Source organism: Amblyomma americanum, chromosome 1, assembly GCF_052857255.1.
Source record: "Amblyomma americanum isolate KBUSLIRL-KWMA chromosome 1, ASM5285725v1, whole genome shotgun sequence".
Taxonomy (NCBI): domain Eukaryota; kingdom Metazoa; phylum Arthropoda; class Arachnida; order Ixodida; family Ixodidae; genus Amblyomma; species Amblyomma americanum.
In genome coordinates this window covers 196,881,270-196,907,737 of record NC_135497.1, presented here as the reverse complement: position 1 = coordinate 196,907,737, position 26,468 = coordinate 196,881,270, and the positions used below count along the sequence as shown (strand labels likewise).

At 44.7% G+C, this 26,468-nt stretch overlaps 1 protein-coding gene across 5 annotated transcripts in view; it reads right to left on the bottom strand.

Annotated features, from left to right (window-relative positions):
• The window catches only part of LOC144114473 (golgin subfamily A member 2-like), a 98,998-nt gene that overhangs the window by 50,987 nt on the left and 21,543 nt on the right, over positions 1 to 26,468 (bottom strand). For all 5 annotated transcript variants that reach the window (XM_077648222.1, XM_077648224.1, XM_077648223.1 and 2 more), the window contains 5 exons: positions 24,348 to 24,454; positions 23,064 to 23,122; positions 22,904 to 22,964; positions 13,691 to 13,861; positions 2,465 to 2,572 (listed from right to left, as the gene is read on the bottom strand). In XM_077648222.1, the coding sequence (XP_077504348.1) occupies positions 2,465 to 2,572; positions 13,691 to 13,861; positions 22,904 to 22,964; positions 23,064 to 23,122; positions 24,348 to 24,454 (506 nt within the window). The remainder of the gene's footprint in view (positions 1 to 2,464; positions 2,573 to 13,690; positions 13,862 to 22,903; positions 22,965 to 23,063; positions 23,123 to 24,347; positions 24,455 to 26,468) is intronic.

Below are 26,468 nucleotides of genomic sequence, written 5' to 3'. Positions count from 1 at the left end.
ACATGCGTCAGACATGCAGTGTGTGTGTGCCTTCCTATTCCTTCTTTACTTTGTGTGCCTAAAAAACCATGTAAACATTCATATCGAAATGAACATTTAGATAATTAATCATGCACAAGAACAAGACTGGTAAGTAGTAGCCCTCAACTACTACTTCCTGTCCTTGTCAAAACATATGATGATAATTTCAATATGAACATTTGCATAAAATTCTCACACAAGAAATATAGTTTCAAACAACAAAACAAAATCATAAATATAACAATAGATTTTCAACAATGATGCATGCAGGCGAGTGAGGAGTTATGAATTTTTGATTCTGCAGACTTCTCCAATAGACTGAAATGTTAGTAATTATAAAGGCCTGTTGTAACGAGTTTATACTTATCTTGTAGCAAAGTTGAGCAAAAGCAGCACTGCATAGAAGTAGGTATTTGAGGGTTTCAGCTGTGCCACAGTTGTGGCATATGTCAGTCATCGCTTCGTGGCATAGCTGGCACCCTCAAATGATGCTGGGCTGCTTCGCCTGCATGCTTCTCGAAAGTACTATCGGGGGCAAAAGTGGTATACTCCACGCAGCGGGAGCCGGAGCAACAGAAAACTGCATCGTAACGCCATCTACAGGGAGCATCTGGGATCGAGACAGCCAGTGGGAGCCCTATATTATTTGCAGGCATGTCGCTTGACTAGTTTCAACGTTTCGTGCTTGAGCTCGCCAAATGCCGTGCGGTGCCGCAGCAGTAGGAATCTGGTGGCCCTCTTTTCATTTTGTGTCTTTTTTTTCTATGCACGGACGTTTCATCGCATTATGCCACTGCGTGCGCCGGCTCTCAAGCCATATCTCGAACGCGCGTGGAAAAAAAGAATACACAAACTGAAAAGGGCCATCAGATTCCTACTGCTGCGGCGCCGCTCGGCATTTTGGTGAGCTGAATCACGACACATTGAAACGAGTCAAGCGACATGCCTGCAGATAATAAAGGGCTCCGATTGGCTGTCTCGATCCCAGATGCCGCCTATAGATGGGGTTGCGATGCAGTTTTCTGTAAAGTCACTGGAACGGGAAAAGTACCGCAACCAGCCGCCATATTTGGTCCAGCGCCGCTTGCTGTGCACGCTTATCTCTGCCCATAAGAGCAAGTGCTACGTAATTCTCAGGATTATCTGTGTGCCGGTGGCCGCGAGAAAGAAGCGAGCGGACCATTTATGGCGGGGAATGACCGCGTCACCGCAAAGAATGAATCGGGAATGCGCGCGCGCTGGCCGGCCGGCGCAGCGGCGAGACAAAACGAATGCGGTACTTTTCCAGTGACTTTAGTTTTCCGTTGCTCCGGCTCCCGCTACATGGAGTATAACACTTTTGTCCCCGATAGTGCGTACATGCATTTTGGCACGATGCAGCCAAAATTAGTTGAGCCAAAGCAGCGAGGGTTAGCGCATTCTCGAAATTCTAAAAACTGATATAGCTGTTACTATAACGGCCGGCTACAACTTTCCAATTAAATCAGGTGCCTATCGGTAATAGTTAAAAAGTTAACTATTAGAATTTGATTAACCGCTTTACTAGTTAACATGATTCACCTGTTTTTTGATGCCCACCAACACTGGCATGACTATGCCGCAAAAGCTGCTCTATACCTCAAAAACCCTGTTTTTAAAAATTAGTGATCACCTTCCCTGAAACACCTGGTATACTCCGTGTGCAGTTACGTGCGGGTCCTTACAAATCTTTGATGCCAAAATAAGTTACTTTGGAGTCACAGGAGCCATAGGCATATCCAGCTTCTGTGCCATAAGATCTCAGTACATATTTAACTATAAAATTTCTCACTAGAAAACAACTGATGTCGAAATGTGGAAATACAGCTTTTAACTGAATGGGCAGGTACCCAGCTTTTATGGCATCAGTGCAGCAAATAACAACAAATAATGTAACCAAAAAAAGTAATTAGTTCAAAGACACGCACAAATTATAAGAAATGTCACAACACCAATGTATGCACCATACATCATGTCCACTTAAAGCATTAATGAAAAATTAGGCACCCTATGATCTATCCTTAGATGACATTGTTGCAGAAAAAGAAAACAGTACTGAAACATGCTTCCATTTCAAGAGTCCCCGCTTTAAAAAAAAAAAGAAAGTGGAGGGGGGTTCAATTATTCACAGAATAGAAAGATGGGCAAGTTAGAAGCTGTTCATGAAGTTTTGTGGGCACAAACTTTACATCAACAGAGAAAGAAGATGGTGTCCTCTGTCTTCATTCTTTGCCTACACAAATTTCTTGCCTAAAAATATTAAACGAGGAATAATCTGTGCATAGTATAACTTAGCTAGCTGTTCATAGTTCACCTAACACAAAGCCTGGTAAACTCAAAGTTCACATAAAAGGCCTTCTACTTTTATTTTTTTTCACCACAATATACAAGATTAAAAAAAATACAAATGAAGTGCTCATCTTACCTTCGTTTTGTATGTCTCAAGCTGTTGTGAAACACTGTCCACATAAGACTGATAATGAGATGCCATTTGCTGCTTCTCAGCAGCAATCTGTTCCATGGCATCTTTATACTGAAAAAAAAAAAAAGAGAAAACACTGTTTCACAAACCAGAAAAAAACCAAATGGATTATTGGTCTAATACTGGGGCTTCTTTATGAAGAAACTGTCAAAGGAAACCCCTTAACAGGGCACTGTTTAGTGTGTGTTTAGCTGCAGCTGCGTACATCTTTGAGTGCCCGCAAGCACATGCACACACACATGCACACATACAGCACGCACAAAGAGAGATGTTTTGACAATTCGAGACTATTTTCATTCAATCCTGATTTATTTGTATACAGTAGCCGACCGATTTTTCAGACTTTCATGATATTTTGGACTTTGTTGAGGAACCATCACATACCCCTTAGAAACATGTACACATTCACAACCGATATTTCAAACTCAGTTCAAAAAGTTGAATTTTTTGGAGCAAAATAGGCCATGGCAATACTGTGGAGATCATTTTTTTATATCAGTTTTATTGAGTTTCGTGAAGCAACGCCACAATCAATGTGCACTTGGCAGCGCTTTCAAGTCTAAAATATGACACACACACATTGCGTGCAATGAAATTTCAGTTATTTAAAGTGTACAGCAGGTGTGTTCAGATGAGGATGGTAATTGAGGTACCATCATCATTTTTTGTTTTGTGGTTTATGGCTCATGGGGGTTTAACATCCCAAAGCAGCTAAGAACTATAAGGGACGCCGTTGGGAAGGTTTCCTGAAATTTCAATCACCTGGGGTTCTTCAACGTGCACTGACATCACATAGCACATGGGTCTCTAGCATTTCGCCTTCAACAAAATGCAACCGCCACGGCCGGGATTGAACCCGCATCTTTCAGGTCAGCAGCCGAGCTCCATGACCCCTCCACCATCGCAACAGCTACTCTTTTTTTTTTTTCAATTAAATTTTTATATCTCTCTAAATGTTGGGAAATGCTTTGGAGAAATCTATAGCCAGATCTCTCGCAAAGTGAACGATGCCTTGCTATGTTACTGAGCACTGGAAACTGCAACAGAAAATGTTTTTGCACACAAGTTTTGCAGATATTCTGCTATAGTGATACTGCCCTTTCATACTGCCTAATTACCATAGATCAGAGAACAGTGTTATATGTCATGTGCCATGGTCTGCTCTCTTTGCAGAATCAGATCAGCGATTCTTGCACTAGACCTATCTAAAGCTTTTGATATGTTAAGCACTCGGCAATACGCATGGCCCTTAGTAATCTGAATGTCGTGAAGATGACATACAACTATGGCAGAGCCTTCCTGAAGGACAGGACAGCACAAATACAAATACAATTCGGCTCCGCCAAATCTAACACCTTCCATCTAGGCGGAACATGTACCCCAAAAGGCGCAGTCCTCTCGCCGTTCCTTTTCAACGTGACCCTCATCCCGCTGGCCCATAAGCTTGGAAAAATTCCCAACCTAGAACATTCTCTGTACGCAGATGACTGCTATACTGCTATACCGGAAATCATGGCCAAATTGAGGAGACACTTCAAACCACTACAGATGTCGTCCAGTCTCATGCTAGGAGCATTGGCTTAACCTGCTCCCCAAGTAAATCAGAACTCCTGGTCTTTCGTGAAAAACCCCGAGACTCCAACCCCTCCTAAGGTGGTAATCACCCTCAATGATACTTGAAGTCCAAACCATCCGGGTACTAGGAATGATTCTACAAAACAGTGGGAGAAATAATGCGATAATTGGCCAACTCAAAGCAAGTGGCAACAGTACGTCTGTCCTTATCCGCAGAATTACTAACAAACAGAGGAATGAGGGAGGCGGACACACGGCGACTAGTGCAGGCCTTCGTCCTCAGCCGTATAACCTATACTATCCCTTATGTTCATCTCTCCTAAGCTGAGAAAGGGTCCTTAGACAGAATAATTCGTGCGGCATATAAAACAGCCCTCTAGCTACCCAAAAATACTCCCACCGAAAAACTGCTCCAGCTAGGGGTACATAACACGGTCGATGAACTGAGTGAGGCGCATCTTGCAGCTCACTACGAACGCCTCTCCCACAGGACCACAGGAAGGGCTATCCTTAGAAAACTTAAAATTGGGCACGCCACCACGGCTACCCAGGAGCTTAAGTGCCCTAATGAAATTGCCAACCGTATATTCATTCCTCCCCTTCCCAAAAACATGCACCCAGTGCATGGCCAAGGTCGATGTGCCGCTGGAGCCAAGGCACTGCATAAAGCCTACTCCCACTTGCCGGAAACGTTTCACGTGGATGCGGCAGAATACCCCAACAAGGAAGCATTTGCATTCGCGATCGTAGACAACCACAGACAATTCTTGGTGACGGCCACCTGCCTCAATACACGACTATTGATAGAGGCTAAGGAGGCGGCGATAGCGCTCGCCATAGCCGGCACCAAGGCCGAATACATCCTCAGTGATTCGAAGTCAGCAGTCAGGAACTTCGCTAAGAGAAGGCTTCATGCCCCAGCTTTCTCCATCCTGGCAAAAGCCAAGTTATCCACCGAACGGCTACAGCTCATATGGGTGCCAGCACATACCTCCCACCCAGGGAACACGGCAGCCCATGAATGTGCCCTAGGATTTGTCAACCGGGCACAGAGCAACCAGAGCCCCTGGTTCAGGAGGGAATGCCTGGTAAGCTACCATGAAATCACCCTTCACTATCGAAATGATCGACTCAAATACACACCCCCCCAACAAATCCCAGACCAAAGCAGAGCACGTTTCCTGGCAGCAACTTCAGATGGGGACATTCCCAAATCCTTATACCTACTCGCCGATGTATCCCGCGGAATACAATTCCCGCTGCACACTCTGCAATCATTCTAAAGCAAATCTCAATCACACCCTATCTGAGTGCCCCGAGGACCCACTACCTCTGAGCTTCCAAATCTCAAACCGAAGTCAGCGAGAGACTGCGTTGCTCAGCCCTCACCCAGAGGTAAAACCCCGGATAGTGGGCTGGGCCCTGCAGGTCACCAAGCATGGTCATCAAGTCACCTAGCGCCATCACGAGGGCCCATGCACCTGCCTAAGCCTCATCCCTAACCCCTGCCCTCTTTGTCATATGTCAAATAAAAGTTTGTTCCTCCTCCTTAATCTCAGATGCTATTTCTATTTGTGAGTTAGACATAGAGCAATGAGGCCAGCTGTTTTGTTAAAATCTTCCCGAGCAATTTCCTGGAGCAAGTGCTCACTTGAATGTTTCCGATGACTACAAGCTCACTCTTCTCATTTGCTCATTCAATTGCACCTTCTCTTGCTTCCTCACTGTGTGAGCACTTGATTTTGTGTTTCAATTGGTCTGTGCAGCTTTTATGATGTTAAAGGGTCTCTGAAACAACTTCCGAAGAAAGTACATGAACTCTCTCAATCACTACAATTTGTCGTCATGAACACCTGAGCCAAATAACACACTTCTACACACAGAAGAAAACCCACAATCATGTGTGAAAGTTGGCAAGTAGTTTATAGAGACTTTTTCATGCTCATGCACTCCTCCGTGGTGCACGTTCCTGTGTATTTCTGTTCAGAGATAGCTATTGGTTAGATTCTTTCAGACATCGGGTAGCACAGAAGCGTCGCTCTGGCAGGTCAGGAAGCTCCCCCCACCACCACGGGGAATTCCCTCACGCATTGCCGGTGGGGCCGGCGGAGCAGCGGCGACCTTTGAGCATGCAAAAAGTGACGAGAGAGGCGGGAAAGGGGCTAAAACGCTGAAATCAAATTTTGAACTACAGATAACTCAGCTTTTACAAAATGCATTAAAAAAAATTCCTGCTGGAGGATATTCACGAAGTGGCGCCCTTTAAGATCCTCGGAATACAGCACCTTTATTGAGAGCCCCTTTATGAAAATGCCTGTCCTCCATATGTTCTAAAAGGCAGCACTAATGTAACTGGGAAAGTGCAGTGCCATTTACAGCACTCTTATGCCATTAATGCACAGCAGGTAACAAGCTTATCATACTCTGGGCATGTAGATCTCAAACTTATCTCGTGCGGTAGTTCAGCAACTTCTTGTTGCATCACTATTCTGAGTCTTGAGTTATGCATTCTGATTTTCAAATAACAAAATATGGCTTAGAAAAAATTTGCACTATTGCTTCATTTTATGCGAGCAAAATTCGATCAACGAAACTATATCACAGCCCGTTGCTTGCAACTCTGGCGCTCAAAAACAGCTCCCAAACAAAGGGTCAATCTCCTATAAATGTACTATTCGGGCATTAAAACAAATAGCTGGGCTTGTTGGTACATATGAACACCTTGAAATTCAACCTGCTGTACGAGATGAGAATGAAGGAAGAAGACACGAATGCCGACTATCTAAAAATTGTGTTGGTAGTCAGCACTCATATGTCTTCTCTTTTGTCCTCATCTCGTGTCATGCTGAACGCCGAGACTGTAGCAACTTGTCGGCTTGCGCTGGCGCCAGTGCAGCCGGAACTAGCAACACTGGTGTGGGAGCATATAGTATAAGTAGCCGGCACAATAAAGCTTGCCCCTTTAGTTCACGCTAAGCTGAGTTGTGGTGCACGTTACTGCAGCTGATAGAGCAGCCAACAGCCGAATCGCGAGCATTGCAAGCAGTGAATTCGCAGGATACTTGGCACCGCACTGCAACGATGGACGCTCTCCAACAGCCACCACCCCTTGCGTGCTTGAGGAATATCGAGGTGAACTGGAAGCAGTTCCGGCAGCGCCTCAACATTTTCATGTTGGCAGCTGGGTTTGCGACAAAAAACTCCGCGAAGAAAGTCGCCCCACTTTTGCACGTTGCAGGTGAGGAAGCACTGAAAGTGTTTAACACATTCAAGTACGCTGACGACGAATCCGAAAATGACTTCGACATAGTCATCAAGAAGTTTGAGGAATACTGCATTCCCAAAAACGACATATGAGCGTTACGTATTCAGAACAAAACAGCAAACTGAAGGAGTCCTTCGAGCAGTTTCTTCGTGACTTAAAAATCAACGTTCACTCTTGTGGGTTCCCAGGCATGACAGAGTCTATGTTGCGGGACCAGATCGTTTAAGGAATTCGGGATAAAAGACTGCAAGCAAAACTGCTGACAGAAACTGATCAGACATTGCAAATGGCCGTCCATCTTTGTCAAGCTACGGAAGCCACAGACAAGCAAAATATGGTCCGGAACGATCAAGAGAAGTGTGTAGATGCCGTTTGGCCGGAAAAGAAACAGGTCCAGCACGCTAGTTGCACAAGGTGCAACACTCAGCATGATGATCACGCCTGCACAGCCTTCGGGAAGACGTGCCTTAGGTGCGGAAAGAAAAATCACTTTGCCGCTCGATATCCGGCAAAGTCCAAGAGTCAGCAGAGTTGGAGCATTACGGCAACTGGTGAGGAGCAGGGAAAAGCTGCTGGCAATAGTCAAGAGGATGCTACCAGTGACGAGTCAAAAGAAAATTTGACATTCTGGATGTTGGTATGTGCACGGTGGCGTCGCGACCGGAATGGCTTGTTACAGCTTTTCGTGCGGGCTAGTTGGTGGTTAACAGGGGAGTGCATATTGTGTCTTGTGCATTCTTCTCTTCGTCCCTCGTCGTTTTGCACGGTTGCAATATGCACTCCCCTTGTTACAGTTGCCATAGGAGCAGCACCTATGCTGAACCTGAAGGTTGACACAGGGTCCCAGGCTAACCTGCTGCCCTACTCGCTATATAAGAAACTGAACAAGAGTGCTCTTGTCCGGCCCAGTGCTGCCGCACTTCGAAGCTACATGGGCAGCATAATCAAGAGTATCGGCCTAGTGGCTCTTCAGCGGAAGATGAACGGCGTCGCAGCAGCTGTAGATTTCTTCATGGTCAAGAATGGGCGACAAGCCCTGCTAGGTCTAGAAACGAGCGAAAGGTTCAGGTTGGTGTCAAGAGTCGACTCCGTCAAGGAAGAAAGCATTGAAAGCCTGTTTCCGGTTGTGTTCTCGGGAACTGGTTGTGTGAGCTGCCCTTAAAACTTGGATCTGCGCGACGGAGCTCAGCTGACTGTTCAGCCGGCACGGCATGTTCCCCAGGCCCTGAGAGCAGCGCTGAACGCAGAGCTGGACCGAATGGAGAAGGAGGGTATCAAACGTAAGGTTGAAGGTCCCAGCGAATGGGTAAGCACTAGTGCTTATTCGTAAAAAAGACTGCATGCTGAGAGAGTGCATGGACCCACACGAAATAAACAAGAACAAAAAGTGAGAGCATTATCAGTTGCCCAGGCACGAGGATATCGAATTGGAGCTTGCTGGGGCCACAGTTTTCAGTACCCTTGATGCCAAAACTGGGTTTCACCAAGTTCCACTGAATCCAAGTTCGTCTCAAATCTGTACTTTTGGAACACCATTTAACAGTTACTGTTTTTTAAGGCTCCCATTTGGTATAGCACCAGCAACTTAAGTCTTTCAGAGGGTTCTCTCAGAGATCTTTGAAGGGCTTGAGGGCGTTTGTGTCTACAATGATGATATGCTTATCTGGGGCCGCAACCGAGAAGAACATGATGAAAGGCCGCAACGCGTCGTTGAGGCAGTGCACAGAGCAGGTCTCACCCTTAATTGGGAGAAGTGTCGAACTGCTCATAGCGCTATCTGTTTCCTAGGAGATGTTATCAACGCACAAGGCATCATGCCCAACCCGAGCCTTATCAGAAGACTGACTCACATGCCCACTCCAGGGGTAAGAAGGTCCTGCGTTGCTTATTGGGCATGATCAACTACTTTTAGAAGTATGTACCAAACTTAGCGCAGGAAACGAAGAGCCTTCATGGCCTGACATGTGAGAATGCAGAATTTGAATGGTTTCCTCCGCATGAAAAGGAACTTGATGAGTTGAAGGATATATTTTTGCAGTCACCAGTGTTGGCAGTGTTTGACCCGCAGAAAGCTACAAAGATTTCCACTGATGCTTCCCCAACAGGCCTCAGAACGGTGCTCTTACAGTTGCATGGAGAAATCTAGCGACCCGTGGCCTATGCATCAAGGGTGCTCACTAATCCAGAAACCAGTTATGCTCAAATAGAAAAGAAAGCTTTGGGCCTGGTGTTTGGCTGTGAAAAGTTTCATCATTTTGTGTATGGTGCCGATTTCACCCTTGAAACAGACCACTAGCCATTAATCGCCATTTCAAAAAAAGGGTCTGAGTGACATGCCACCCAGACTACTGTGGTTCTTCATACAATTGTTGAAAAACACCTTCACTTTGCAGTATGTTCCTGGCTCGCAACTTGTTCTGGCCAACACACTGTCTAGGCAGAACGTGCACACCACGGAAAACAGGGACGACCAAGCAGAGGACATTGAGGTGCATGCCACGTGCATCCTCTACGAGCATCACCAACGACACTCAACAGACTTATCACAGAGACTCAGAGTGACCAGGTCCAACAGGTAACCTCCGCATTGGTAAACAATACCCCAGTTGACGGCTCGTACAGACCATTTCTCTCCAAATTGACGATGGTCAATGAGGTGTTATTCAAAGGCAGCCGTGTTGTTATACCTGTATCGCTCCGAGTAGACCTGTTAACAAGACTGCACGAGGGTCATCTGGGCATCACGAAGTGGAAAGCAAGGGCCCTGCAAGTCATGTTTTGGCCAGGGATGAATTCTGACATAGAGGCCTTTGCCAGCAGATGTTCAATGTGCCAAGCATTCGCTTATATGCAACCACAAGGGCCACTTCGGATGCATGAGGTATCAAGGCACCCATGGAGCAGGGTGGGGTCCGACCTTTTTGATTACGCCCATCAAACCTATCTGGTGGCATACGATGCACAGTCCAACTTCTTGGAGCTTGAGAAGTTGCAGAATGCAACTGCAGTAGAAGTCATAGATAAACTGAAGGCAATCTTCTCCTGACATGGTATTCCTGTATAAGTCAATTCAGATGAAAACACGTAACGCAAGGAACGGGACGAGAGAAAGACACACCACGTTTCTTGCACTAGCTGTTTTCATGGAAAACCAAGAGGCCCAAATTCGCACCTTAACAAAATCAATTCAGACAATGGCCCACAACTCACGTCTTGTGAATTCAGGCAGTTCGTCACCAAATACGAGTTCCGACATAATACCACAAGCCCGTGTTACCCCCAGTCTAATGGACTTGCACAGAAGGGTGTTTAAGTGGCAAAATGCATCTTGCAAAAATGTTCAAAGACTGGTGGGGATCACTGGCTGAGGCTTCTGAGCTATCGAACAATGCCCTTGGAGTACAGGAGGTCACCCACCAAACTTCTAATGGGCAGGAGGCTAAGGAGAAGGCTACCAGACTTTGGGAAGGCAAGAGAGACAAAAGTGAAAAAAGCACAAACAGGTAATGCGGGGCCAAAGTCTTGCTCAATTGCAATCTGGTGATGTAGTTCACTTGAAGGCTCAGGTTCTGGAGGAATGTTCACTGCGCTCGTACACCTTTTAACTGATACTGGTCATCCATCACTTTCACAGGAACAGGAGACATCTGCTTCATACAGAAGAGACCCTAGATGATGAGGACGTCTTGAGTGACACAGACGCTAGTAGCAACACACCCCAGTAGAAAAGCCACTCAGCGGTGGAGCGCAGCTGGCAAGTACAAAGTCAAGAAGACATGAGTCATCTGACTGAAGCCTTGCCAGCACCGGCATTGTTCTCAGAACTGGCACAGTTTGCGCCATGGAGATCGACCCAACCACGAAAGCCCCGTGTCAGACAAGACCATGATGAACAATTTCACCAAATTCCTTAACTCATCTAAAGGAAGGAAGGTTTATCAACTTGTTGGCTTGCGCTGGTGGCAGCGCAGCCGGAACTAGCAACATTGGAGTGGGAGCGCATATAAGCGGCTGTCACAATAAAGCTCGCCCCTTTTGCTCATGCCAAGCTGAATTGTGCACGTTACTGCAGCTGATGCAGAGACAGTCGAGCATTTCTTTTCCCAAATGACACGTATGCTATGATGTCATGTTTTTGGTTTTTTTAGTTGTGACATCACTCCCAAGGTGACACTAGCTCTGCACCACAAGCTGCCATGTTTTGAACATATGGGATCCTATGGAAGCTACGCCACCACTTTAAATCTACCTTGACCCACTCTTCACTGCTGTGATAAGCAGCATCTTGGATTTAAATGGAGTAAGACAGACTGGCTTGGATAGGCTGGGCTATTTGTTTCTCACTGCTGCCACTCAAGTCATAATGGCGCGCTCTTTGTTACCACTGAGGTGGCCTACAAAGAACAGCACATGAGCCAGGTCGTGTAATTATGTTGAAAACGGTAGAGCTGCAGCGTCTCCCAGAGATTAAACGATGCTGCCCATAGTGCGAGGCTGATAACGGGACGGCGGAGGTTGTGCACATTTCCGTTCACTTCTTCCCCCGGGTTCTCTCCCTTGGTCTTTGCGGACGTTGTTGGCTCGGAAAACACAAGGTTCTCGCAATGCATATAGAGTGGTGCAGGGTGTGCACTGCGGCGCATTCACAGCATGACCTGCAGCTGCATAGCACAGTCTGGAGTCGGTGACATGAGGTGGCATGGACACGAAAGTGTGACACTGGCTCAGATACAATTTGATACTGTCGCTTGCAATATGCAACGGAATGAGGGAAACGGCAAAATTCACTATTTTTTAAGTTGGTTTTTCCCAGCAAAGTGATTTTTTTTAAGTTCATGAAATTTTTGGGCTATTCAATTATTCAGACCATTTTCCGGGTCTTCCAGAGTCCGAAAGATCGGTTGGTGACTTTATTTTCTGTGGTTCCAATATCTGTACTGCAATTTCTCCTTTCCTCGATAACTGTGTATATTGCCATTTTCACTGCTGCTTCGATGATAATTACATTTTAGCACATCCTACCGCAATGCCCTTTATCAATTTTGTTAGTTTTTTTTTTTACTTTTTGGTTTTACTGCTGCTTAGTTTTCATGCCACCTGTTATCTCACCATATTTTTAATGGGTACCTTTTCAACTTTTTTTGTTATTTACGGTGTCATGAATTTTGGCGGTTTTTTTCAGCATCATTGGTATTGTTGAATATTTCGACCATTTTGAGATTCACCCTTTTTCTTGAGCAAATGTGCAGTACATTTGCACAGGGTAATAAAATATATAGGGTTTCACACACAGTGCAAGTTAGGCATTCGAAACAAAAAGCAGAATGTCCAGCACGTACGAAACCAAAGCAGTAATGTTAGCTGCCAAATGCAACATGCAACAACAATAAATTAGATAACATTCTTTAAACTCATTCTTGGCTTTCAATGAAGCATCACATCCTACTCAGACAGCCAGATGGAGAGGTCAGCTCAAGCAAGGAGAAGGAAGTGGCACTTTTGCTTTCTTTTTACAGCTATAAGCTGTTACAGAGTAGCCCTTCACTCCTCGAAGTGATGCAGCAAAAAAACTTCAGCAGAAAAAAACTTCATCCCCGAGCAGGATTTGAACCATTGCTGGCACAAACAGAGCAGCCTTGTTTGCCAAATTTGGCCATCACTGCAGCCTCACAGCAGGTACATGCACACCTGCTTGTGCCATCCAAAATACAAGAAAATTGTGCATTGGGGGAGTAGAAGAGTAAAAGGAAAAAAATGGAAACTTTATTAACTATAAAGAATTAAGCTCATTTTGGCAAATAATTGTGTGCGCATTAAAAATAAAATACGACGGCTGCATGTGCAGGAACTAGACGTTTTTAAACAAGAGTTCTCCATGTAGTTGAAACCGAGATGAACTGGAGTTCTATCCCTGACCGGAAGCGAAAGTGTGAGCAGCAACAAAACCCAGCCATGCGCAAAAGCTAAGCGCAAGCCTGATAGACTTCGTTACCAAACTGAGCACCAGCGTCTTGTCTGTCTGTTTGTCTGTGCGTGAACCTGCACTTTTTCCCTTTAGATAACAAATGCATTCCGTTTGCCATGCATGGGGACTAACCGGTTGAGCTCAATGACTGTCCTTTTGTCAAAGTACACTACAGTGTCTTCAGATATTCAAATAGAATAAAATTTGGAATAAAAACATTAGCAATACTGACGGTTTTGTGTCATGCCTAAATCTATCCCAGTAATTATTTATTTGCAGAAACCAAAAGTTCGAATGAAGTGCAAGAACTTCGCTAATGGCTTGCTGCTTGTACCAATCAATGACACATGGTCCCAAGACGCACCTCAGCCGCACGACGCTCAAAATGCAGCTTCTCCTGGTGAAGCTGCTCCATGCGGCCCAATGCTTCCTCTGAAGCCTGGCTTCCCCCAAGCTGCTGGGCATACAGCTGGGCCAATGACAGCTCCTGCCGAACTTTGGCCAGCTCCTGCTGTCCTTCCTCAGCCTCCTTTGACTGCAAGCACAAGACAGAGCAAGTTGCAAGCACTGACAGCTTTATTGCTTCCCACAGCCTGGCCATAATGCACAGTGGACCACAGAGGAAGCCCGATTATGCAGACTTGATGGAAAATGCTGAGTAATTCATACATCACCTAATCTAAAACACAATAGCTGCACCTTAAGTGTTCTGCCTTGCCCAATTAAAATCATGCAGACCTTGCGATAAACGTCAAAGAAAAAATTGCAGGAACTTGAAAAATCCTTTCTGTGAAGTAAGTACACCCGCTTGAAGAAAGAAAAAAATGAGGGCACCAGAAAAACACATCCAGCTTATCAGTGTCCCGAAATATGCTAGTGCAACATGTTGCCAGGAGACTAGAGAACAAACAACAAAAGCGCATAAATGAGAAGGTTCTGAAGTTTTTCCCCTAACTTGAAACTCCGCAACAGTGCATGTTAACAGTAGGTCATAAAAAAAACACAGAGTGAGGGCCCTGTGGCGTGAAGACCTGCATTCTTGCACCTGCCGTGTAGGCTTAGTGGTCAAGATATTCAACTTCTGAGTGCAACCTGCTGAGCGTGCTACCATGTCGGTCGCACAAAGTAATCCTTCGTAAAAGGTGACTATATCTCAATATCATGAAAGCTAAACATATTTCTGCTCAAGTTACAGTCCCTAAGCTTATTCTCAGATATGAATACACTATCAAACTTATTGAAAACAAAATCGTAATCTCTGACACAGATTTCTGTCCCATCACTGGTCATTTCTCCAAAATGACGAAATGATAACCTTTGAATGAAGAAGCACATCTTCAAGGATAAATGAAAAGAGCCATTTATTCAGGCAGCACTTTTATTTTGCCAGGAAGTTAGACGAGTGCAAAAAGTAAGACAAAATCAGAGAGGACATCCCTGGTATCTTGGCCAGATCCAACCACGCAGCTGATAAGAAAACAAATTTAGATATTTTTATCCCTATTACACTTCGCATTTGCCTGACCAGATGTAGCTTTCACAAGCTTACAGAATAAAAGTGACTTATGCAAATGACCTTTCAGAAGCAGGCATTAGGCTCCTTGAAGATTAGCATGTACTCAGCCTCTGCTCGAGACCAAGCTTCCAACATTGTATTAACAAAGTGCGCATTTATTCTAGCTCTTTTCCTAGCTACAGTGTTTGAAATCTCCTTTCAGCGAGGCACTGTAATGTGGATGAGCACACAAATGTCATCACTATTTACACAAGAGGCAAAAAGAGCATAACCACTGACTATACACCTATCCCTCGGACAAGTGCATGCAACAAAACTCTACAGCATACCATTTACACCAATTTAATGAACCGTTCTTTTGTGTCTAACCAAGCGTAGCTTCAGCTGGACTTTTTATGTGACACACGAAAGACAGAATTTGCAGTTAAATTCAGTAAACAAAGTAAACTGTAAGCTTTCTAATTTCTGCAAAGTGCTTAATTCAGTTTCACACATACTATTACAGAAGCTGACTTTTTGCAATGTGTCCAGTGAGCTCCTTAAGTGGCTTGAAGTTTATGTTATTTGTTTGAAAGAAGACTGCGTGGACTTCTCAACAGCATGCATCATCACAAACCAGCATTTTATCTTCCATCCATACAAGTACCTATTTTGGGCCCTCTTCTTTTACTGGTACATATCAATGACCTTGCTGAACCTGGTTCTGGTCAAATCAGACTACACATAGGCGACTACAATGTCTGTCATGATGTCAACTACAACACTGGACATGACTGCTTCCAGAAACACCTCAACTATGTATTATATTACCGTGTAGCAGAACATAAACCTGAACTTTCTGACATGCAGACTAATCAGATCTACAAAAAATACCATATGAGTGGCATCAATCCTTTGGATTACAATTACACACGGCACCTTCAAAGCTTAAGGAAACCATAGGCATGTTTCTAATACATGGGAGTGTTTTAGAGAATACATGCACCACATGAGACCTAGCAATATAGGTATATACACATATATACTAGAACATTTGCAGAAACTTGCAGCTTGATTTGATTTGATTCGGCAACTGAGTCACAAGACCATACAACACTTTGAAAAGCTTGTGGTGGTCCTCCCTCTTGAAAGGTATAATTTAAGATAGTCATTACAGTATTTTAAAACAAGATAACTGACATCAATAATCCATTCATAAAGAAACCTACTTATATGGCTGCCAGCATAGTCAACACTATAAATATATATGAATATAAATGTTTAGTAAATAGTTTCTATGCACTTTCCCCAGCATCATAACAAATGTAGCTGCTTGCTGGAACAAGGTGTCATTGTATCTGCTTTATCATTCTCCACATTCTTGCAATATCACATCAGCAATCTTTAATAAGACTGTTAAATTGTTATAACGTTTGGGTCTTGCTTGTATGACAGATGTACTATTACTCTATAATGTACAGAACATCTCACTATCATGACATCCTCTCCTAGTAAATTTTCTTGTTAATTTCCCCCAACATTAATTAATCCCCATAATGGAGCTGCAAGACCTTATATAAAACAAAATAAATACAGTAAAACCTCACTGATATGCTCCTGGTTCATATGCTCAAAATTGCGGGCATCAAAATGTCCCAGATATACACTATTTTTTTCCCTGTTAAAAAATTCTGAATAACAAACTTCCCAGCTACTACGTTTAAAAATTCCACAAATCTTGTCGTATAACATGTTTAGCGACCAAGTACATATGTGCAACCATAAAAGCAGGGTGAATATGGGGACACACGACATAAGCTAAGATGCAGTGGCAGCACCCACCATAGCAGTTTTTCTGCAGTACTTTGGAGCAAGAGCATGGCTAGGATTTTGGCTACTTTTGCCATTGCTGTCGACTGGGGGTGTTGTGAAGTTAATTCCACGCTTAAGACAATTCAAATTCACACCGAATTCTGCGACCACTAGATAAGGAGATGTAGAGACCTTGTGCCAGAAATTCTAATCAGCGCTTTTATGAAGTGAAGTTATCAATAAATGTCTTCGTACCTCATTCAACAGTTATTTCTGAAATTTAGGTGGTTTGGATCATACGTTTTCCCAGATAGTAAATTTTTTTTCCCCACATTTTTTGAAAAATGTTTTAATGAGGTTTTACTATAAATATGACATTAAGGCACACGACGCCAAGCTGCACAAGCAATAGTGAGTCAAGTTCTAACAGGTGGTGACAAAATCTGAGACTTCTTTTATATTAACAATTCAGGTTTTAAAGACAAACATCTTAATCCTTACATTTCAAATTCAGAATGAATTGGTATGAGTATAATTAGATTCAATTTTTACATTTCTAGTGTTCTGACTTGTGAATAATTCCAAACATTAAAAATAATATATTTTTTTACCACATCATGAACCACCACTCTACATTATTCAGCTTTATTGCAGCCAGCTTGTGTGAACACTGTTTTTATGGCTTAAAGTGAATTCAAACTGAATTAGAACTGAATAGCAGTTTCCTTTGGAAAATTTCTATGCAAATATTTCGAATATTTTTGACACACAAAACAGGCTGAATGTCGCGAAAGGCATTTTAAAAACCATGAATTTTTCTAACACACAAGGCCATTAAAGCTTTGTCGCACTCACTGAAGCCATGTCGTCATATATAACATTGAACCCACGTCCACCTTTAACAAAAATGCATATGAAGCTTTCGAGATTTGAAGGTAGTCAACTGACATGCGATGCCAACCTGCCGTATTTACTCATGTAATTTGCACTAACGCATGATTTGAGCACCCCTACGGATTTTTGAAAAAAGTTTTTACTCGCATATTTTGCACTCTGCTGCGCCAGACCACCAGCATGTACAGGTGCGCCCAAAATATTAAAAAGCATGCTTCGGCGTCTGAAATTTTTCGAACGTGTTCTGTACAGGAGATATGAGTGTGTCTTCTGTTCATACACGAACGCGCCAGTGATGTGTGCTAAGCTGTGTAAGAAGAACCTCTTAATTTTCGTTAGGTAAGGTGTGGCGGGAGTACAAAGCACCGAAGCGTGCTCCGTAATATTATGGCCGGGACTGTATGCGGGTGTGCGTAAGGCAGGCTTGGGAAGATTGGCGCGAGTGGTGTGGGCACGAATTGTGCACCGTTTATCTGGCTCGCTCACGATGCGGGTCGCTTTCCTGAATGAACAGTTACATGTGAGCCCGAATCCGAAACTACAGTAACGCTTTTTACAGGTTTTTGGCAAGTAGATTTTTGGACTGCGCAGAGTACCGTATTTACACGATTGTAAGTCGACTCGAATGTAAGTCGACCCCCCCTCCCCTCCATCACATTTCTGAAAAAAAAAAAAAAATCTTGGAGGTTGTTTATGCTTGGCCTTTAATAATAGAGTGCCATAGCACTATCTTGCGGCCTCCACTTATCGCCAGCTGCTGTTGGCTGCCGTGCGCGGGAGCGCCCATGGGCACATTCCAAAACGAAAATATAATAGTCACGGGACTACTCGTCCACACTTGCGCCATCGTCCTCACTAGCGCTGCCGTTGTGATCGCTGCTGCGGTCCCACAGCTCGTCGTTCTAACATCGTCATACAGCGAAATCCCACACTTCGCAAATAGCCACATCACATCGCGTGGAACAGCTGAAAATTTTGCCTCGCTGCAGCTGCCAAACCTGTATCACCTGCTGCGAACGTCGAACTTGCGGCCCGGCGTGCAGTTCGTTTCTTCGGAGCAAAGAATGACAGCCATCATGAATGTAGCCTTGAACGAGCGCCGGTCGCTTACCGGACCCGGAGCACAAATGACAAATGACGAAGCACTACATTAAAAACTTGTCAAACGCTGCCGGCAGTAGTCAAATGTGTCAGAGCTAAAGAGAAGCTATGCGTGAGCGGCGTCGGCTCTTCCGTCGGCTACTGACACTCCCCGGCGCTGCTGCGGTTCCGAGTAGCAGTGCAGCCGCGATTGGAACAGCGGCCCTTCCATCAACTATCGACGCTCCCTTGAGTGCCGAGTGCGCGGTTGAAAGTAAACAAAAAAAACTTGGATGACGCTTATTAAGAGTAGAACGCGAATGCGTCACCGGGCCGCCGCCACTTATCAGCAGACACAATCTGTGGCCACGTTTGGGGAGTGGGCTGGCGCCGGTTTGGTATCGACAGCCACCATCGGCTGCCGTGCACGGGGCGAGGATGCCGGTTCTGCGCGTTGACATAACAGCTGCTCAACGCCAGCAGCAAAAGCGATGTGATGGAGCCACACAGCAAAAATGCAACCACGCTGTAGCATGCCCAATATCCCGTTTGTCTCGCCTTTACTTATGGTCCGATGCTTTGGTTTCATCTTTAAGTCGACACCCCCCCCCCCCCACTTCGGATTTTCAAATTTTGAAAAATAGGTCGACTTACAAACGTGTAAACACGGTAATTGATATGACGGTTTGAAACCAAATCGTTTGCTGTTCGGTTTTCCACTAGTCAGCCGGACCGCACGCGAGGGCACAGTTTAATCGCTCGTTATCTCCTCTGCCTCTCACTGCTGGTTTAGCGATTGTATTGTTGCATGTTTATTGCTTTGAGCTGCGGACGCGCCATTATGCCATCGTGAGGAGAACTGCAAAAATTAGGAGCACGGTGGGAGGGGGTACGTGTCTTATATTTTATATTTGGAATAAACTGCTTCTTTTTTAACGGGGGGGGGGGGGGAATCTATGTTTAAGTGTTTTTACAGCAGGTGTTTTTTTTTTAACTGTTTACAGATCATTATTTTTAAACCCTGCGAGAGATACCTCAATGCAGTCTGTGTAGGTGGATTGCATAGCAAAGCTTTTGTTTTTAGGGGCTAGGATAACATTAAGAAATTGAAGGCTGTCAACATAAAGGCTGAATGCAGTTTTTAAATTTCCGTTATCAGCATTGCAGTTCGAAATATTTAACGTCAAAAATACGCATATTTTAGCTCGTAAAGCTGGCTTCCCGCAACTCCAATTTTTAAAATGGCGTCGCTCGCATTTTTAATACAACAAATACAGAAGCCGTATGTCTATTTTATGCCACAGAAGCAGTTAGCGTGATTTCGTCGACAATACTACGTCCAGCAACACCATTTTAAATATGTGCATTGCGGGAAGCCAACTTTACAAGCTAAAAAATGCGCATTTTTTACTTTAAATATTTTGAAATGCATTGCCAAAAGAGAAAATTTAAAACCTGGACTCAGCTTCTTTGTTGGCAGCCTTCAATTTCTTAATATAATGTTGGAACTTGAAATCAAAAGTAAAAAAGTAGTTAATTTTAGTTAATTCCTCATTTCATCACTGAACTCTACCATGTACATAATGCCCGCCTTGCTGTAGAATCCACCTGCACAAACCTCACCGACATATCTTTCGCATGGTTTAAACTAACGATCTGTAAACAGTTAAAAAAAAAACACCTGGAATTGCACGTTATGACCTTAGGACTTGTTATGAAAATTTTTGCATAACTTATGCACCAAATTTTTGAAGCCTTTATTTAAAGAAAAAAGTGCACAAATTACACGAGCAAATATGGCATTTGTGGGGTCTGAGCTAGGTTTGGTTAAGCCACGGGCATTTGTTCCCTAAACGTTATTCCAGAAATGTTCCAGAAACATTATTCAATTGCGACCAATACTTCAAGATGTCATATACCAGACATCTGGATCAAATTGAGTGCCAAATATCAAACTTATCGAATATTCACTCTGGTTACCTAATGCTTTTACTTGAAGAGATGTAGATCAATCATAATACTTCTGCAGATTTCAACTCCACACTTGTGCCATCCACGCCAAGGAAGCGACATGGCACTGAAAAACGTCCGACGTATCTCGTGTAGCAGCAAGTTTGTGATATACGTACAGTAATCCCTCGTTAGGATGAAATCACTTTACTCGAAACATCGCTTTAATCGAAATTTCTTCCGGTCCCGACCCAAACGCACACGTTTTAAGCCGCATTACTCACAGCGCATGAAGAGCTTGACCCTCTTAGAGAGAAGTGGCGAGCGGAGGCATCACCGCCGAGCGACGGCGACCCTTTTGCGCATGCAGTGTCAAATTAATACCGCCGACCAATTAGTCTCATGCAGGCACAGAACAGGCCACAAAAGTACCAAACCTACGACCGATGACCTGCCTAGTAACGGGTACCAAGCGAGTGCCGAGTGCCCCATAGCTGTTTACATCAAAGTGAACAGAAGCTGTCAAATTCCATGGTGCAGCGCACTCGAATCAGTCATAATCGCATCGCTGGTGTCCCCCGTGATAGAATCCACACGAAAATAATGTTTTCGTGATGCTTTGCGATGCCAGAAAACCGCGGTCTCTTTGATGCCGAAAAGCGACCAAAAGACAGTGGGCAGACTTGTGCCGTAGCATTTCATGGGGTGCGCTCGATGAGCAAAATTTTACCGCTCTAAAGAGCACTTCTGCTGCTGAAACGTGCCAAAAAGCACAAAAGAAGTGTCCCTCCGATTATGAGCCCATTCACACTTGCGAGTCGCGAGAAAGCTGCGCTTTTGGCAACGACACCGACCGCGGATGCGCTGAGCAACAAACTGGGCTGCTCCCCGACTGCCGTAATTGTCGCTAAGCCTAACCGTTTCACACCAGCCGATGCAGACGAAACTCTCAAAAGCGCATGAACGTCATTCCTGAGAGTTTTCACTTCAAACGAGAAGGCGACCGACCCGCAGGTCGCGCTTGCAAGTTTGGACAACAGTGTTGTCGAGCTGCTGCCTGGTCGCATGCCCTTTGCCGTGTTCGACGCGAGGAGGGACGATGACTTTGGGGAAGCTGGTCTAAAGATTTGCTTGCCACTCACGATAATAATCGGCCTGCATCGCAGTAAAACACCGCCCCTAGTTTCATTGCACTTTTGACGGTGCAAATCGACCGATAACTTGCCGAAAACACAAAAAAATCCGAGCTTCGCAAGCAGTGAGTCAAGCTGTCAAATGGCGGGTCAACGCAACCATGGTGTTTCCCCAGCGATTTTCTCGAGCCGATCATGCTCGATTCGCGCCATACTAGAAAAACGGTCTAAATGCGTGGTAGGGTCATTGAATTTTGTTCCTAGACATTTGTCAATGGCACGGACGCAGCGCTGCGCGAACACTGACACTTGGACCGTTGAATTAGCACATTTTCGTCGAAAGCTCGTGCTCTGCAAACTTCACGGCTGCACACCTCAGGAAAAAATTGCCCAGTAATCATGCAAAGCCTCTACTGCAAAACCGTTCCGTTTTCACGATCGCGCTACGTACCCACAATGAGCAGATAAAAGTTTTTTGAGCCCAACAAACACAATCTCAGACTCGAGCCATGGCATTTGCGGCGCTTTCCAGTGTGATACTCTTGTAGTCTTCCGTGAACCCCCCTCCATAGAAGAGGCCCCATAAAAGCGGCCACAGCCTTCGCGATTCGAAATACCGCGATAGTCGAATGCATGGGCAGCAACAGTGGCCTCGTGCAATGGTCAGATTAGAGCAGGGGTTGTACGCGCCCAATAAGAACTTGGAACAGCCAAAGCTCACTGCCTTTCTTGCACTTGAATAAAGTTTTGCTTCACTGAATACATTGTATTTTGACTTCCTCGCAGTTGCAGCGCAATTAAAGCTCGACTGTTTTAGATTTTCTCGGGTCGTCGCATATATCTAATTACTGCTTGTAATGAATCTTCCGCCGTCCCACTGACTTCGTTATAACGAGGGATTACTGTATACTGTCTTTCAGAAGTTGTTCTCGATGTGAGACACATTTTTGGCTATCCGTTAGATGGCTGCACCACTGACTCCAAGTAGTGTTCACACACATGTTCAAATGAAAATATGTATGCCCTGTGTGCAATAAAAGCTGTAGTTTCTATGACTAACATATATGGTAGTATTTAGTTTTATGCAACCACTAAATTCCAGCCAAAATTTTACTATTCAATTACCCCTACAAAAAAGTTATAGGTAAAAAAAAAAACAATGTAATTATACAATATTACAGAGTATGTACTTGAGAGAAAAATCACTACGCACCTTTCTGCTGAGTTTGTCAGACAGTTCAGCCAGTTCCTGCCTTAGCTCTTCCACAGATTTGCTTTTGAGCAAAGCATGAGCAGAAAAATAAAAAAGAACATGTAGGGCATTGCTGTAAAATGACCAGCCATCAACTTCCAAAGTTAATTTCAATACACACCTAAGCCTGTAGTTTTCTGTCTTGAGACGATCCACTTCCCTCTGAGATTCCTTTGTGCTCTGCAACATTCAAGTACCTTTTAGCAAACCATGAGCAGAAAAAAAAAAAAATAACATGTGCAGCATTGCTCTAAAATAATTAATCACTAACTTCCCAAGTTAATTTCAATACAGACCTAAGCCTGTAATATTTTTTCTTGAGGCAGTCCACTTCACTCAAAACAAATGGTACTAACATAACGAAGATGCATCTTTCGTAGCACAGTGCTGAACACAAACTACTAATTACTTGCAGCTGTAGCCAAATCACAAATGAATTTCTAGGCTATTATAATGACTGCAATGAGTTCAACATGACATACCTTGAAATTAGGGGTGTGCGAATATTGAAATTTTCAAATATGAATCGAATACGAATATGAAGAAAAAATGCCTTTGAATATCGTATATCTGTTCAGTACAAAAAAAATTTCAGAAAATGATGAGCAAGCAAACATTGTTGCCCTTATTTTTTTCAAAATAATGTACGGTCTTTGCAACTAAAATAAACAAAACTAGACTGCCTCAGTACCATATAAAAAAACATGACGTGCAGAGAAATGTATACTACTTGATTAGACAGCATAACAGTATCCAAACTATAATGAGGCCATGCAAAACAAAATCCATAAAATGACAAGAGTGGCAACAAAAAAATAACATGATGACTATTAAACCTCATTCATTCGGAGTTCAAGGGACCGGAAGAAATGCCCGGTTCATCCGAAGGCCTCTGTTAATAAAATTGCCTGTATTCGGAATATATAATATTCGGAATATAATATTCAAAATATAATATTTGGAAATTCACGAATATCAATTTTCGAATACGAATCGAATATCAAACATATTCGATTCGTATTCGAAATTTCGAATATTCGCACACCCCTACTTGAAATAGATCTTGCATGCCATTACACAGGCAAGCGAGCCCTTTCATTATAGCTGCAATATACAAACTGCAGCAACTGCCTGTCCTAACTGCTAGACATCACAGTAAGCCTTTAGTAGTGTACCCATTTTATAAAGACACTTGTAGCCATAAGGAGAGGTTAAAAAATAATCATTACTATTTTTTTCAAGGTGTTGAATGAGAAGTAGTTATTATTGCAGTTTGAGAAATGTGATCGCTTTTACACACTATGCTCATCAATGAGTTGCCAAATGTTCAAAGAAAGCAGTTCCTTTAGGGTCCTACATTTTCTGCTCAGACAGAACATATGTACACACCTCATATATAGCTTACCTTTTCCTGGACTTGGCTCTGATTGCTAGCTGTGCTGAGCTTACGTTCCAGATCACTGTTCCGCTCACGGAGGGCCTTCAACCGGCCTTGAAGCTCCTCTGCTTCAACTGCATGATTTTCAAAAAGGAAGCATCTCAGCAAAACTTGGTACCAACCAAGCTCATTTTTTTCCTATTCTGCATATATTATTTGAACTGTGGTAAAAGTTACTAGCACTCGGGACACGTAACAGAGCTCACAACACAGAAGCATGCTACAGAGTCAGAGGTGTGACACAGAGGTACCAACACGGCAAGTAAACAAATCAGGGCGAAATTTTGTTTCCTAGTCATGCAAAAGATTGGCCACAATTCCTCTTGTCTTCTTGATAACTAAAACTGTCCCAAAGCCAGAAGTGAAAAAGTGGTGAGCAATGCTTTTGTAATACCTTGGCCTAAATGTCTTCTCCCTCCAATTTCTTTTTCACTTTAGGGGAATAAATAAAGCAAACCACCATATAACAATTCACATCCTACTTTGCAGCAGTTTGACTTTATACTGCCACACTGCTCACATTCTGCGAACGCCGCCATTTGGCCGAGTGGCATGTCTTGGCTCGTGACGGAGTGAGGAAGACGACGCTTCCGCTCCGGTGTGCACTGCTGGTCTACTTGGTCATTCGTTTAAAAGCCCCTTTTGAGACGCGCTACGTTTGTCGGCGACATTTTGGTGGAGGTGCCGGGTCACGTCCCATGAATGCTCACCCCGAGGACAACTCTGACGCTCATCCGTGACGCTTGGAAACAACACCCGTCCACAAAGCGGGCCACCGCTTGCAAGGCCTGGAACCTGAGTGTCAGCCACTGATGACGTCGGTGGATACCATGACGTCCACTACTGGAAGTCAGACAGGTTAGCCTTCCGGCACTGTCCCGCCAGTTGTAGTCCTTACACCTCGCTCGCTGCCATCCTTTCACGGCGATCGGTTCAAGGATGCAGAGGACTGGTTGGCCAGCTTCAACCGCGTGGCCACTTTTAACCAGTGGGACGACGACCTAAAGCTACGAAACGTGTATTTCGCGTTCCAAGACTCGGCAAAGACATGGTTCGAGAACCATGAGGCATCCTTTACCAACTAGGAAGCGTTTCGTCGTGAGCTGCTCGCCACCTTCAGCACAAACACACGAAAAGAAAACGCCGAAATCGCCCTTCGCTCTAGGTCACAGCAGCTGAACGAAAGCGTCGCCATGTTTATTGAAGATATAGCCCGTCTCTTCAACCGGGCTGACCCTGCCATGCCCGAGGCTACGAAGGTGCGCCACCTCATGCGTGGTGTGAAGGAGCAGCTCCTCGCTGGCCTCATACGTGACCCTCAAGAACCGTCACTAGCTTCGCCAAAGAAGCCACTGGTATGGAACGTTCCTTGCAGGAACGCAGTGCGCAGTACGGTTGTCAGGGAAGTGTTGCGGCCACTAACTACTGTGCATCACTGCCAGTGGCCGGGGACCAGGCGCTTCGGGAGCTTGTGCGGAGTGTAGTCCGCGAAGAACTGCGCAACCTCCACTTAGATGCTCCACCTGCCAGTGTTGCAGCTGTAGCCAATGCCGTCCGTGACGAAATTCGGCGAGCGGCCAGCCACCACTGGCACCACAGCCAGAGCCGTACACCATCAGCTTAAGCAAAGCCCTACGGACACCACAGCCAGAGCCATACATCATGAGCTACAGCGAAGCCCTACAGAAACCTGCGTCGGTGTCGCATGCATACCGTCCTGCTACCGAACCAATGCAGAGGTACCTTCTCCCCGTCAAGATGCGTGACCCGCACCCTGTTCTATGAAAAGCGGACGTGTGGCGCACACCCAACAACCGGCCGCTTTGCTACCACTGCAGGGAGCCAGGTCATGTACTCCGCAACTGCCCATGCTGGCGGATAGGCTTAAGAGGATTTCCTCTGAGCGCACTTCGACCGCGCTGTGGTGAGAGACCACAGGACATTGAACAGTACCTGGCTGATCATGTGCTGCCCTCAACACCTCCATGACGTCAGTCTAGGCCACCGTCTCCAAGAAGCGCTCCTTTGCCCAGTCATGCATCATTCTCTGGCCAATTCAGAGGCCCGTCCCCCCTCGCCGAGAAAACT